Consider the following 15,217-nt stretch of genomic DNA (forward strand, 5'->3'; position numbering starts at 1 on the left):
AATCCCCTAAATAAGTTATATTAAAATCATGTAAGTACATAATGCAAACAATGCAGTTGTTTTCCCCTTTTACAGCAATCTTACAGCTGTTGCTTTGCTGGGATTAATTTGTCTCTAAGGGGTTTCAACACTATCCTCCCCAGTGCCTTATGAGAGCCTGTAATGTCATGTAATCGGTGCCATATTATTTTTGTCGAAATCTCTGGGAGTGATGTAAGAGGAAAAAGGAAACTAGCTAACTCCCAACCATTTGACCAAAGGTTAAATTAGTCTTGGCCTTCTCCCAGCCGGACATGAAGCTTCTCAGTCAAACATTTGTTCTGCCCTGCTCAGAAAAATGTGATGTCTTTTCTTGTCTTTTCTCCCTCCCATGTTTGTTTTGTTTTGCTTTGTTTTTCTTTACCGATGTCACATGTTATCTTTAGTGTTATGCACATATTTGTTGAGGAACACATCACTGGGACAACAGATGTTACCTACTGGAAGGTCAAACCTTCGGTTCATGATTCTTTTAGATGCTATGGTATGCTATGGGCATGAAGACTACATTTTAAATAGGTCATATTACCCTGTGCAAGAAAGCTTTTATTTATTGTGTGCAGTAGATGCACAATTTCAGTCCAGTCCAGTCCAAACTGGCCCAAGCATGGCCCTTTGTAAGACTCCGGAAGCTGTTTGTCTGCTTGAAGGAAGCTAGAAAATCTTGCAGCAGCAGTATTTGGTAGGTGGTATGAGAAGCTCTCTGCAGACTGTTCCCCTCATGCACAGTTTGAGAACCTCCTGGCAGTACAGAGTAACAAGCATCTGCTATGTGTGTGTTTTCATGTCCATTCCCATGTGAAGTGATAGGTTCTGGTTTCGATTTTTTTGCTTCTTAGATGTATGTGTACATATTTAAGGCAAAAGATGGTAAGTTTTTTTGTTCTTTAGCTTGTCAGTTAAGAATATTGATTGAATTGCAAAGGGCTGATTTTGAAGTGTTCTGTTCTATGTTCTGGGCTAGTAATGTCTGAAAAGATGGAAAAAATATTGGTCTGGCCTTTAAGAAGTCTGATGGCTTATCACTATTCTTTGGTGTTGAGAATGGGTTGGGCTGCCACAAGAAGAGATTTCTAACCAGATTCAGCTGAACTGAGACTGTCATGAGAAGAAAAAATTGTCTGGCGCACTGAGCTATGAAAAACATTCTGAATGGGAATGAAGCAGCAGAATGAGCAGGACAACAGGTGTACTTGGGTATTAAGCCTTGGTGAGAGATCAGAGATGTTCAACATTTTGCAAAAGTCCAAGTATTTCTTAATTCATCTGAATTTACATCTTCTTTTATATGTTTTTCTGCTTATGTCTACTTATATATTTGAAAAACTAACAGAAGTCCAAATGCCAGTAGGAGCTAATTCAGAGATACATATTTTGGCTGCTTAAAGAATAAAAGAATAATAAAAAATGCTATTTATATTAATCAGAATAACAAATGGAGATTTTAAATGATCAAACAATAGTCATTGAAGACTCATGATTAATAACTTAAAAATTGCTATAGTACTAATCCCATCAATTCCTTTGTTACACTAAATAATATATTTTCATGTTATTTCCACAGTGCTTTAAACAGCAAACAGTATGAAGATGCAGTCTGTTTGGATTGTGTTGTTTTTCCTTTAGGTAAAGCATTTTCTGAATGATAGATTTGTATGAAAATCACCAGCAAATGTTCTGGAAGCATTACGAATATAATTGAGGTTTGTGCATTTGGAATTTAGAGCAGGCTTAGATGTTTCCATCTAATTTGAGCTTCCAGATAAAGTCACAGAATTTTTTAATAGTCCTGGGCCCTTTCAGGTTATTTAGGAGCATCTTTCAATCTTTGCAAGTGAAGCTGAAATTAATTAGTGTTCTGTATTGCTGTTTGCTAGTTCATATACACTGTATATGAGCAAGGATAGTTCAAAGGTTAATTTTCTTTTCCCTTAGCTCTGCTGAGTGGACTGTGGCCACCCCATGGGAAGTAAGGGTTCAAAAGTGACCTTGCAAGTTATTCTCCTTGGGAAGAAACAAGTTGAGAGTCTGGTTAGGGAGTGCTCTCCACCCTTGGGAAGAGCACAGCTTGCATTGCATCACTTGTTTGCACTGGCTTGAGCATATCATTATAGTTGTGAAGGCAGCTGAATTGTTTGTAGTACTTGTAGTACCCTCCTTCTAGGAGGGCACTGCACTGTAATTGCACTGTAAAAAGAAAATACCAGGAACTCAGACCAAGGAGCTACTCTGACTATATGCTGTTTGTTCAGTATTAGACAGCAAAAATGAGTATCGAGACTAGTAATAAAAGAGTAGAGGAAAGTAATGTACAGGACTGTGTAAATAACACTGGGTAAATGCTTAGGTACATAAGGATCCAAAATAATGAAGTGGCAAGGGTTTAAGAAAAGCATATCAACATGAATTATCTGATCAGTTTACCAATCCATTAACATTTAGGATGGTGATTGTCTAGAACTTAGAATGAACTAGAATGAACTTCTGCTAGTTTCTGTTTATGTGTTTTTTCTCTGTATGTGTTTTTCTTAAAGTATAAGAGTTTTTTAATCAAAAGCATGCACTTTTAAAATTTCTTTTTTTAAATTTTACATTCTCAAGCATTAATGTACATGTGTTACAGTGGAGTTGTTTATTGGCAACTTGGTGTTTTCAGTCCTCAGGATTTAACAACAGTTAATAAGAGGCTTTAATCAGGATTCTCTGGGGGTGACTCAGCACATTGCTTATGTAGTTACGTGGCTTTGCCATCAGTCATCCATAGCTGTGAGTTTAAAACATACAGCATTGAATATGATTTGAATTAATCAGGGTAAGATTAAAATGAGATTCCCAAATTAGGAACCTGGACAAGATGAATCATGCTGTAAATTTATGTGTCTGTGCTGGAGGTGCTGACACCTGCTCTGTGTCTGATTTCCTGCTGCTGTCTTAAAGGATCCAGTCAACAGGGTCACCTCAGAGTAGAGCTCTCCCCTGAAAGCCACTGCCTGTGCTGGCTGGACCTCAGTTGGGAATCTCAGGTAGGGTTCCATCTCTAGACTCAGCTTTTCAAAGATTTTTAGTCAGGCTGCAATTAATTGACGTTAAGTGCAACCAGCCCTGACTAATCCCTTGTTGCTCCCTTGAGTTAATGCCTCACAGATACCCAAATACCTGTATGTCCTGGGTTTTTATAGGTGCTGCACACAGTCAGCTCCCAGTGAACTCATCAGGGATGAACAGTGCTTAGGTCCTCTGCAAACTCATCTGTTGTGGGGAACAACTGTAGGAATGGGGAGAGAAAGGGAATGCAGGGGATTGAATTGTGTGCATCAAACAAAAAGCCTGCAGCCTGAACACGTGCCTGTGTAAAAATAAATAAACAAACAAATCACAGGTGTATCCAAGATGGAGCTTGCCACTTGGCTGTGGAGAAACAGAAATCAACACACCAGGACTGCAGGAGACTGATACAAGTGCTGAAAAGCTCGTGTGTCTATGGCCAAGCTGTGGTGAAAGCCGATGGTACTATTTATTAGCTGAGAGATCCTGCTCTGAGTCTAAATACACAGAAGTGAGTGGCTGGTGTGGCTGTGTGTCACAAGGAAAATCAGACCCCACTACAAAAGGCCTTGAAAGATTATTAGTTCCAAAGAATTGCAAGGGCTTTCCTCAGCTCAGTTTGTCAGAAGTGTAAATTCTACTTTTACAGATCTTTAGACAAACTGAATTCCTCTGCAAGAGTCTTATAATCTCTGTGTATATGTTTGCATGTATTCATTTTTCCTTTCCAGTAATATAAGTAACAAGCCAATACCCAGCATGTCACTGTTGTAGGAGCCAGGAGATCCATGCCTAGTCCTAGCCTTTGCAGCAGACTGTCCTCTGTAATCTTGGGATGAGTTACTCCATTTTTTCCTCAATCACCTTCTTGTCTGTAAAATTATAATAATAATAATTTTCTTCATAGATTTTAATTTTACTTTTAAAACTTTTAAGGCCTATACTAAATCTAGGATGTTTATAGAGGACAGTGAGGCTATGGTTTGGATCAAGTGCACGTAAATAATCAGGTGATTCATTAAAAACTTTTTTTTTTTTGTGCCATGAAGGAGGATTGACAAAGATGTTGCAAAAGAAAGCAAATATTGTTGTCCCTGCAGGCCATTGCAGCTGAAATAACTTGATTTTATTAGAACAGTTTCAAAATGGATGCTTACCTTGTAACTGGAACTCCCACAGTTCTTGTAACTTTGGTTTGTAGATCATCCAAAGCCTGTTCATGTTGTAAATATATTCCATAGGAAGTGATGATATCTACAGTCTCATGAAGAGAGAAGAGGTTTCTTTCCAGGTCTGAACTTCTTGAAAATCCCTGACATAAAGAAGCAGCTGAAGTAAATGCATGGGTTTGGATTTTATATGGATTCTGGAAATTCTGAAATTTGTACGATGTAGATGCTTTTTATGCAGAGGAACATTTTTGCTTAAATGTCTAAATTTATATTTATTATTTAATTTTTTATTTAAATTTCTAAAATAATGCCACTTAAAGGACAGTTGTAGAGGAGGAGCTGTACAGGAGATGTGATCGAGTGCATGACTGGGAGTAGGGCATGAGGCTGTATGAGGTGTGCTAAGAGACTGTGGGGAAAAGAGGAAGTGAAAACCCATTTAAGCCTCCCACTCCCCATTCCCATCCGTAAATTTTGTTCTGGTTTATCAGTTTTTCTCTCTGCTTAGCAGCATCTATAGTTGCTCAGATCCTCCAGCCTCAGATGCCTGTGGTTGCAATGGTTTGCAACTCAAGCTAAAGTAATCAAGCATGTCTTCCAGAGCTTTAATAACATTCAAAGCAGGGAAAGATTTAAAAACCTAGCAAGTTTACTTTTATTTTAAAAGTTATAAAACGTGTTTAAACAATGAGTTCTGAACATACACTCTGTTGCTGCTGCTTAGTTGCCCAGTAAAAGTAGATTGCAAAATTATTTGCTGATAACTATATTATTAATTATTTGCTTGATAAGTATAATTGAGGAAAAGGTGTGTTGGAATGGAGAGGGTGGTTAAGATAGGCTTGTGCAGATGTGACTGATGACTTAGCAAACACTGGCTGCTGCGCCTGAGCCAGAAAACTCAGAGATGTTTGCTGCCTTGGTTCTGCAGTCTGAATCACCCAGGAACACAATCTAGTGAGAAGATACTGCCTGGCCTTCCCAGTGTTTCATTGCACACCTGGAAAACACCAGCAGAGACTACATGCACTTTCAGGGCCTCAGCCCAAGCCTTTAGAGAGGGAACACTTACTTCAAGTGGAATTAAGAAGGGAGAAAGAAGTCCAGTTGGAAGAATAATAAGGAAGAAAAGTTATCCTGAAACTTTGTGTGAAACAAAGATAAATTGGAAGAAGCCCATCAGTTTGATGTCCTTTCTTAGGCAGAATCTGCTGGTGGCTCAACGCAGTTCTTTGTGCAACACGGTTCTTGCTGCTGAACACAACTTCCACAACTAATGCATGAAATTTACCTTTGTTCTTCTGTGCTTTGTCAGCAAAACAGCTGAGAACAGCATTTCCAGTGGCTTTGGTTTGGTGACTGTATTACTACCCCAGAGAGACAAATAGTAAAACTGAGGAAAGTGTGGGATTTTTTCCACTCAGGTTTTCATTCTAAAATTGTTTATTCTGTCAGTAAAATTCTAAAAGAATAATGAAATCTCTTGGCCAGCCCATAATCCTGGAGATTTTAGAAACTTTCAACAAAATACCCTCACCCAGAGAGATTCTGCAGTCTGTAGTATGAATTTTTCCTGAAAAGGAATGGGGCCCCACTCTTTTCATGTTTGAAACTGCATGCTAGAAGGTTAGCTGGTAATTAGTCTTCCCAGAGAGGACATTGTAAAAACAAATCATCAAGTCATTTGTTGCTGTTCTACCTAAGAACACAGTTAAAAGAGCCTCTTTGCCAAACCCTGAGAAAGAGCTGGGGATGGTCTATGTGTTTTTACAATAAAAAGCAACCAGCAGTCCTGTCTTGCAGCAGACCATTGCACCAGCCATTCTATAATACACATGCAGTCCACCACAGGGAAGAAAACAGGCCTGGAATTTTCACAGGAAAGAGCTACAAGGTGAAAACCAAGAAACAGTTCGTCCAGTGATTTTTGCCTTAGTTGTTTTTAGGTCTCTATAATGGAATATGAAATTAACTTCAAACATTTGTCTCAGAGACTTGACCCTGAAGTTGCTTCAGATACAGGAGTTATGTGCATCTTTCTGTGTCTTTTTGAAAGGCGTTGGGCAGCTGGAGCCTACTATCATTTTCCCACTAGAGTGATCTGAAATAGTGTCATCAGAAGGGTTCACAAAAGGGAATCTAATGGGACTTGTGGTGTGTCAGATGCTCCCTAAGGAAACTCCTGTAAGAGTCTATTTTACCAGTGGTGTTTCCTGGGCATTTTGCCCCAGAAGTGTGTCTGTCCTTGGGAGGCAAGTGCTGCAAGGGGAAGACTGCTGGAGAGGCTGGGCTGCAGCAAAGACAGAGTAGAAATTGCTCTGGGTTTTGCTGCAGTCTCATTATGGGAGGTGGTTGTTCTGTGTATATTGGTCTGTTAAGAGACCTGGCCAGTTTAGCAGTTCCCAGGAGCAGCGTAGCAGTGGCTTCCTGTGGTTTAAGGTGTGCAGTGTACATTGTGGAGAAACATGGGAGAGATTTTCAAGAAAGGATCTTGCTCCAGTTTAGTTTCATGCCAGGATAGAAGGGGCATGGTGCTCTCAGCAGCTTCCTCCCTCACACCAGATGTGGCACCTCTGTGGTAAGGCAGCTCTGGGGCAATGCAGCATCCTGGTGTGGAAGCTTTCCTGGTCCTGCTCAGGAGCTCGAGGCTACTCAGGAACAACAGACTGGTAAGTGTCAATGCCCATTTCTTTGGCAACAATATGGTTTTTTCCTTGATTTCACAGACAGGTTGTATTCAAAATAGAATATGCATGCATGTGATGCTGGCGGAATAAGGCTGAAGAGTACTTGGTGACTTTTCTGGACTCCTTAGAATACTTGATTTGAATAGAGTCTGTCTACTTAGTCCCCATAGCTGTACAGCCTGGGGTAAGCATCTCACCAGCCAGCTCTGAGCAAGAACCACAATATTCTCTGGTGAATGAACAAGCAGTGAGTTCTAACCCAGTAGTGTCAGATGCCACTAGGCATCCCCTAGTGGGGAGTGCTTTAGCCAAAATCCCTTATCTGCAGTTTCTTGGTGGGAGCAAAGAATGTCTTTCCATTTAGCATCCTTCCCAGAAATCTGAGTGTTTGTGATGTTCAAAATCAAAAACTACAAGAAGGCCTCGCTTGGCAGGCACTGACTGTGCTTTGAGATTAGATGTCAAGTGCCAAAGACTGTGGGAAAGGTTTTGGACAAACAGAAAGCAGAAAACAGCAGAAACCTCTCAGGAGATCCTGCTCTATGTCCCATCTTGTGGTATGGTGAGAGTACAGAGAGAGAAAAGCAGTGGACCATGAGCTGGAGCCCTTTTTTAAGGGCAAGAAATAGAAACACATATTCTTTTTGTTTGGTAGCAGGAGTGAGGTGCACACAAACCTCTTGCTAATTATGCTGCTCTAGGAAATGGGAACTCAGCCAGGCATACATAGAGCAGAAAAAACCCCCAGAATTGAGATAATATGAGCACCAGCTTCACCATGTGGAATCATAAGGGAGAAGAGGGGCTAAGCAAGGTCACAAAAATGATCAAATTCTGTGAGAGCACTTATACACGAGAGTATGAAGACTTTGACAAAAGCTAGTGGTGGATCATTGAGAGGCCAAGGCAGTTAAGTTCCTGCTTTGTTACATAGATAAATTGCCAAAGGAAACATTATCCAAACAGTTCTACTTCAAAGGCAAAACGACAAGCTTTGGGGAACTTGCGGTACTTTCAATCTGGCCAATAACCAAGTGTAAAGTGTAAAATATACATGTTTAGGAAGTAGGACACATGCCGTTCAAGACAGGCCTTTCCCATGCTCTCAGACCAGTGTAGCTTCATTTGATGTGCAAATGCATGATGTGTGATCTGTCCTGGCAATGTGCTGCCTGCCAGCAGCACAAACATTTCACAAGCACCCTTTTGGGTTACTCCAGCCTGCTGTGTGCACAGCCTCCTTGGCAACCTCTGCAGCTGGAGCTTTTCTTACAGTCTGTTGCTGTGGTGGTTGCACAATCCAGGTTTATGTAGTGTGTCTCATCAAGAGACTCCAGGCAGTTAAAAACACCTTGAAAGCATCATGGAATTGCAGGATTTGATGTTAGATACTAGGATTAAATGCCAATGCAAGGAATGGTTACAGTAAAGCATTGGGGAACGTATCAGTAATGTAGGCTCAGTTGATCCTTAAGGCAGATTGTCCTAGCTTTCTTAGATATTGGTGACTTCAGGGTATTACAGATAATGGCAAAGGCCCTCCATAATGTGTTTATAAATTTCATATGAAATCAGGTGAAAAAAGTGTTCCCTGGAGTGCTTTCTGGCACTGCGGGCACAGCCAGAAATACATGTACCATGCACAGTACAAGCCAGCCTCTATTATTTGATGAAACTCACAAAAAGTAAATGTGCAAATGCTCACCATAAAGAAGCAGTGGATTGCAGGTGTGGTCTCTCTTCAGTACTGGCTTGGGTGGATTTAATTTTTTTTTCTATTCAGAAAAAAATAGTTGTGGTCTTTATGATGCAACTGAGCTCTAGAATACCTGTGCTAGTGGGATGAGGCTGGCTTTTAGTGAGGGTACAGGATGTAAACTCAGCTGGCAGAATTGATCAGAACCAACCATTCTTAGGAACCAGGGGCATGCATATGTGCTTTTCCTCCCTCTCGAGCAGTAAGCTAAGGGACTTAGGTAGGGACATTATGGAGCAGCTTTGGTGACTTACCCCAGTTGTACCAAGAGGCAAATCAGCCTTGTGCCTCCCTCACTGTGTTGGGACAGATTCCCAGTCCTGTGTGTATGTGCAGCCTCTGGGCTAAGGCATAGATAACCAGGCACTTGGTGCTGAGCACTACCCAGTGCAGCAGCTGTGGCTACACAGAAAACTTAACCTGCTCTGCACCACTGAAATGCCTGAACTTGTGCTGCAGCCAGCTGTAATCATCTGTTGCTTGTGTTAGCCTTGGAATTCCAGCATGTCAGTTCCAGTCCTCTGAGAAAAATTAGGGAAGTGCTTATTGAAACTAGCATCCCAGCACTCCACACTGTGCTGGGTGGAAGTGGGAAGTGGGACCCCAAGCCTCAAGAGCCTTAGTAGTAGCATATTCTAGCCACACTTTAGTAATTTGAGATTATACCACTATTCTCACTTTAGACTAATCTATCCTTATAAATAGACCAAATTCATGCTTAAGCCCCGTGCTTGCTTCAGGAGTTCCTGAGCTTTCTGGCTGAGCCACACACGGTTCTCTGATACCTGTGCACTGTCAGTGGACACAGAAGGTACAGTGAAGATACAGAAAGAATTATAGACTGTGTGTTTAATGAGAACAAGGGGGGGAAGATGGGTTTTATGCAGCTGTAGTCTAATGTGCTGAGAGAAATCTGTTTGAATGGGTTGGGAATGCTGATGGCATCTAATAGCCACAAAGGCTTTTCCTGCTTCCTGAAAGATATAGCACTGTGAATATCAGTCATTGTGGTATGCAGTTGTTACAAGAAAAATAACTTCCTGTGTTGATGCACTTAGCATGCAGTAAATGGAGATGTATGGATGCAAATGTAAGGTGGTAAATGTAGCTCTCCAGAGCTCTACATGTAACCATGCAGAGTCATAAGTAAAAAGTAGAGTGTATTGCTTGTCTTTGACTTCCTCTCTATCTCAGCTGGTGCCCTGAATTCAGTGTTATTATGGTTCTTTTTTCTCCACGACAGAACTGAGAAATAACAGGGTGCTGTGACACATAGTGCCACTGCATATGCAAGGCAAGATTTTTCATCCTGGCCTCTGTGGGGAGAAAGAGCAGGGCACAAATAAGTCTGTAAATGCTATCCAAGTAGTGTCAATATCCACTGCTTTGTCTGAAGGCCACAGAACTGAAAATTTTTGCCTTTCTTCACATCTTTTTCTAGAAGAAATGCACAATTAGTTCCAAACTCTCCCTTTACTACGTCTGTACACTTATATTGATACATTCACTTGAACTGGCTGGAACTTTGCTCATTTCACTAGAAGACACTTCTTGTTTTCAGTGGGTTCCAGAGCAACCTTCCTTCCTTTGGTTTGCTTTCAGAAAAGGTCTCTACTGTTGTGCCTGTGTGACTGCTTTGGAATGCTGAGACAGTGGCAAGTGGGTCAGAGAGATGGGGAGTATGGAAAATGCTAATTGTCCACCCAAAGTCCCACGACAGAGTTGTCCATGCCACTTCTTAAATTGAAATTATACTGTGCTTAATATATACCCATGATTCCAGACTTTCAGGAACAGTGTTCCTTCCTAAGAATGCAATTTCCTTCCTATTATTGAGTTTTATTCTCTTTTATCCCATCTATTCTAGTCAAGTTACTTCATTGTGATTGCCTCTCCAGTGCTGATTAAACCAATGTTATTCTGTTATTCTGTGACACTGAGGTGTGACCATTGCTTGCCATAGAATGAAGTGGCAGTATTAACTGAGTAGTTACTTTACATAAATAGGCACCATTTCAAAAAGGAATGCAGCTCCTGGCAATGGAAGTAACCTGGAACAAAAGCATTGCTTGAGGGAGAGCTGTATAGTACCTGGCTACATGAATTCAGTCTGTCCTTGTCCCATTTTAGCATTTTGAAATCAAAGTTAAGTAGACTATCTCTCCATAAAAGCTCTGAGTGATAATTTAATAATCTCTGTGAAATATCTACTAGAGAAAGAAAAGGCATCATGATTTTTTAAAACATTATCCAGAAATCAAGCTGGGATGCAGCAGTTTGCAAGGGTGCCCCACTGGTTTTGATGACTTCAGACCTGCCCCAATAGCTAAACTTTATGACCATAAGGGTGAGGATGAACTTTGACTATGACCTAAATCTGCAATTCACAAGTGTTTTCATACAGCTGCAGTAATATTCCAGAAAATGTAATTGGCCTTTTATTTCATTCACTTTTGCAAATGAAAATAAAGCTACTGTGAGAGCAGATCTTTTGCTAAGAAAATATTTTTTTTAATATTTTTATAGCTCTGTCAACAATAAAGGAGTCTCACAGTCTAAAGTCTTTCTCTAAGCCTTTTTAATGGAAAAAACTTCATAGAAAATATCCTTTTACTTTTTTAATAACATATAACTATATACATGATTAAAAACTGTAACAAAAAGCTGCAGGGACTGGAAAAATGTTTTGTTGGATCCATGCAGATGGTACATCTAAAAAAGGATTTCACAAATCCATGTACATCAAATGGAGCTGCAGTGACAGGGTTGAAAAAAATGGCAACTCTATATTATTTACCTGAATGTATTGGGAATAAAGCACAGACATACAAAATACATGAAAAGAATACAAAAGAGTACATGGTGTAAATGCTGTAAGCACAGGAAGTTTCTTTTTTAAGCAAATAGGAGAAAAGAAGTAAAATCTCCTTTTTCACATTTTATATTGCAGTTTAAAAGATAACTAATCTCTTACTTGCTGTATTTTGTTTTTCTTCACTCTGACATACACTACAGTAGAAATATATGGCATTTGAATTTAACAACTCAGGAATACTTTGATTTATCTCCATGTCTAGTGAATGTACTAGCAGTTCTCAATAAGGACATGTAGACATATTGCTTAAAAACACATACACGGTTTGACATGAGTCACAAAATACTGAGGGCCGCCACACTACAAAGTGCTGGAGACTCTTGTCCTGATCCAGCAGTATGTTGAAGGACACATACAACTTCAAATCTAAGAGGAATTCCTCAGAGACTAAAGGAAGTTAAGAACATGCAGAAGTTAGTTTCTGATCAGGGCTGGAGTTTGAACAGTTCATAGCATAGACTCTGCAGCTAGGAGAACTTACACCTGAGGCTGTAATTCTGTCCTTACACCTCAGATCATGTAGCTACACTGTGTGGATTATTTACTGTACTTCTAAAATAGGTTTTCTTAATTCTAAGTTAAAACATAAATGAAACCTCTTTAAAAGAATCTGGGGAATTGATGAGCTCTGCAGCTGAAAAAAGAGATAGTGTTTAGTTTGTCAGTGATAGATTAGGACAGATTCTGTAGGCAGCAGGTAATAATGTGACAGGCTGTAAATACCTAAGTTCTGAAAAAACTTGCTTATTTTTGTCCTGGATCCAAAAAACCCAAATAATTGAAAGCTCAGTACCAGCCAGTAACATCACCTGAGGTGCACAAGCATGGTGAGGATGGCAAGACATCATTTAGTAAAAGCTGCAACAAGTACTTAATGATTCCCAGTGTAATCACAGGCAGTTTAATAGCAGACAAATAAATGGAGCCTGTGTGTGCATATATTTGTTTAAAAAAGAAAAAAGGTGAAAGCAACAACAGTAACAACAACAACAACAAAACTAGACAAGCAGTGAAAGCTAAAATATTCTGTGAAGACTTGGAATCTGTTCCTGTTCTCGTTAACACCCACCCACCCTGTCTGGCCTTGCTCTTTTGGCAGGCAGGTAAATCCCTTCAAGTTCCTGAAAGTGAAGGAGGACTTTTGCTTATAGCAAGCCATAAAGTAATTACGAAAATAAGCTTTGAAATCCAAATTGCTGTGAGCTATGAAAGCCAAATCTGACTGATAAGTATTTGGCTTTCATTGGCCATGCAGCAGATTGATTCCCTTCCCAGTCTGACCTCTTTCTGTGGGCGTGCTAATTGGAAAGTTGCCACTATACCAGGTTTGAGGCCATTACCATTCAGAGTCTTTTATTTTTTAAGAACATCAATGACACTTGTTTGTGTTGTTCATTGCTAGTGTTCCGGATATAATCTGGTTTGTAGAGCCCTGATTGAAACTACAATGTCTGTACAAGGCAGGTCTGTTTGAGAAGGCAACCTGAAAGCAGTAAGACTTATTTTGTTTATTTAAGGAAGAGATAAATGTGTGTGTGCATGCATTTGCATTTAACAGTTTTATAGCTGGAACCATTATTAAATTATGCCCAGTAGCAATTTTATCTCGTTAAGATTTGTTTTATAAAGATGTAACGATTCTCAGGAGAGTTTTATGAAAACATGCAAGTTGGTTTGCATTAGGTACTCAGTTATGTGCCCAGTATATTTGTTGCAACTTAATTCTTAAATATATATTGTGTAACACTTTTTGTTCCTGAGTGCTGGTCTCCATAAGGAATAGAGAAGGTGGCATCATGTGCTCTTCTGCACAACATGGTCCTCTGTAATTTTAGGAGTTCTTCTGAGGGATCTTTATTGTCACAGTTTTAACTTCAGAATATTCTCTCAATCCACATTCACCCCTAAAGAAGAAATTGCAGCATCAGTTTATACCAGGTATTGTTTATCGAGAAAAAAAATCTGCAAAGTGATTTATTAAGATATAACCCAAAATTGTAGTTCAGTTTAGGTAAGAACAATAGATGGCTTCAGAATCTGATAAGGAGATACCAACCATTAAACCCAGAAATAACTCACTGTCTGTTGGAGATTTTGGAGAGTAAATTGATGTCCTTTGTCCTTCCTAGAGCTTGAAGATGTCCAAACACTAAGACCTGCCCTACTGGCCAGTGAAATCACTGTTTATATTGCACTCAAGAAAGTCAATTTTTCATTATTCACTGAGCATAATGAAAAATTGACTGCTCTCAACTGTGGATAAGATGAACTTGACTCCTAACCCTCTGATCTTTTCTCCCTAGCAACACATCCAGCAGTAGAAATCACCATTTGCACATAATGTGGAAGAGGGTTCAGCTTGCTCAGATTCCCCTCTGTCAAACTCCTCGTTTTGTCCTGGCACATGACCTCACATAGGAACCTCCATACTGCTGGAGACCAGGCACCTCCTAGGTCCCAGTCATCTGACTCATGGCTCTGAGGGGGGCATATGCTGCTCTGGATAGATTATGTGCTTAAAAAGTGGGTGTTTCTGAATGCTGTTAACATTTTGCTTTAGTCACCTGCAGTCTGGCTCATCTCTTTGGCGCTTCTGCTGAGTGGATGTTGCCTGGCTTCATGGGACTTATGCTTGCATTCTCTGAAGTACAGGTATTTCTATTTTCCTGTGTCTATTTTGAGTAATGGAGAAGTCTCTTTATGTCATTAGTGAAGTTATGTCTTCCAGATGCTGTGTCTGTAAAGCAAACACTGTCCCCTCCTCAAAACAGGTACAGTCCGAGTCTGGAAGTAGAATATCTTTTCCATATTAACTCAGTGAAGATTTTTTTGCAGGAGCTCTTACAGACATTTGTTTCTTGGTTAAATTTTTATCCTCAGCCCTAAGACACACGCAGTATTGCTCTATTAGTTATATTAAAATGTAGAACATGTTAGCATGGATATGATGTTAGCATGTTGGCTATTTGACACTGCCTCCCCTCTGGATTCTCTTGTGCAGGACTTAATGTCAACTGAACCATAAAGAATATTTCAGAGGAATTCCTCAGAACCTCCTTCTAATAAGTGTTTCAGAATGGAGAGAGGGGCCACTATTTAAGGCAATTAAATCCTTCTGCAGGCCCCCAGTGCTGTGTAATCCATTTTGTATTGACTTCTACACTGCAGATTTTAAAGAAAATACAACATTGGGATGAAACTCCTGTAACCTTCCTTGGAAAGTTAATTCATTTGAGCAGAAATATCAGTATTTACCAGCCCATGTCACTTCATCTGCAGTTTTGAAAGCTGATGAGCCTGTTGGCTTGGGAAGCCTTATATGTGATACAGTGCTCAGTATTTAAGGGATACAGCAGACTGATGATTCAGTAAGAAGTTTTAAGATTTACCAGAGTCTAAGTACCTGCAAGCAAATATTAGTAAAGACTTCTTTTCATGTGGAAGGTTCCCATTGAGCTGAACCACGCCATCCCCACCTTTCAGTAGAAAGTGGTGGATTTGTCCCCAAAGAATGGCCAAAAACTTTTGCTGTTTATCAGAAGCATTCCCTTAGGGCTCAGTGGAAGCTGTCACCAGGAGCTGCCTGAAGCCCAATAACTAATGATATGAAGTGTCTGTGTGGAAGATTCTGGACTCAGCAGGG

At 40.0% G+C, this 15,217-nt stretch overlaps 1 protein-coding gene across 6 annotated transcripts in view; it reads right to left on the minus strand.

Annotated features, from left to right (window-relative positions):
- Positions 1–11,260: 11,260 nt before the first annotated feature.
- ALDH1A2 (aldehyde dehydrogenase 1 family member A2) overlaps positions 11,261–15,217 on the minus strand; it is a 140,245-nt gene continuing 136,288 nt past the window's right edge. For all 6 annotated transcript variants that reach the window (XM_050978533.1, XM_050978534.1, XM_050978532.1 and 3 more), the window contains one exon: positions 11,261–13,478. In XM_050978533.1, coding sequence (XP_050834490.1) covers positions 13,406–13,478 — 73 coding nt within the window. In that variant the 3' untranslated portion in view covers positions 11,261–13,405. The remainder of the gene's footprint in view (positions 13,479–15,217) is intronic.

The sequence above is a fragment of the Serinus canaria genome, chromosome 10, assembly GCF_022539315.1.
Source record: "Serinus canaria isolate serCan28SL12 chromosome 10, serCan2020, whole genome shotgun sequence".
NCBI classification, from domain to species: domain Eukaryota; kingdom Metazoa; phylum Chordata; class Aves; order Passeriformes; family Fringillidae; genus Serinus; species Serinus canaria.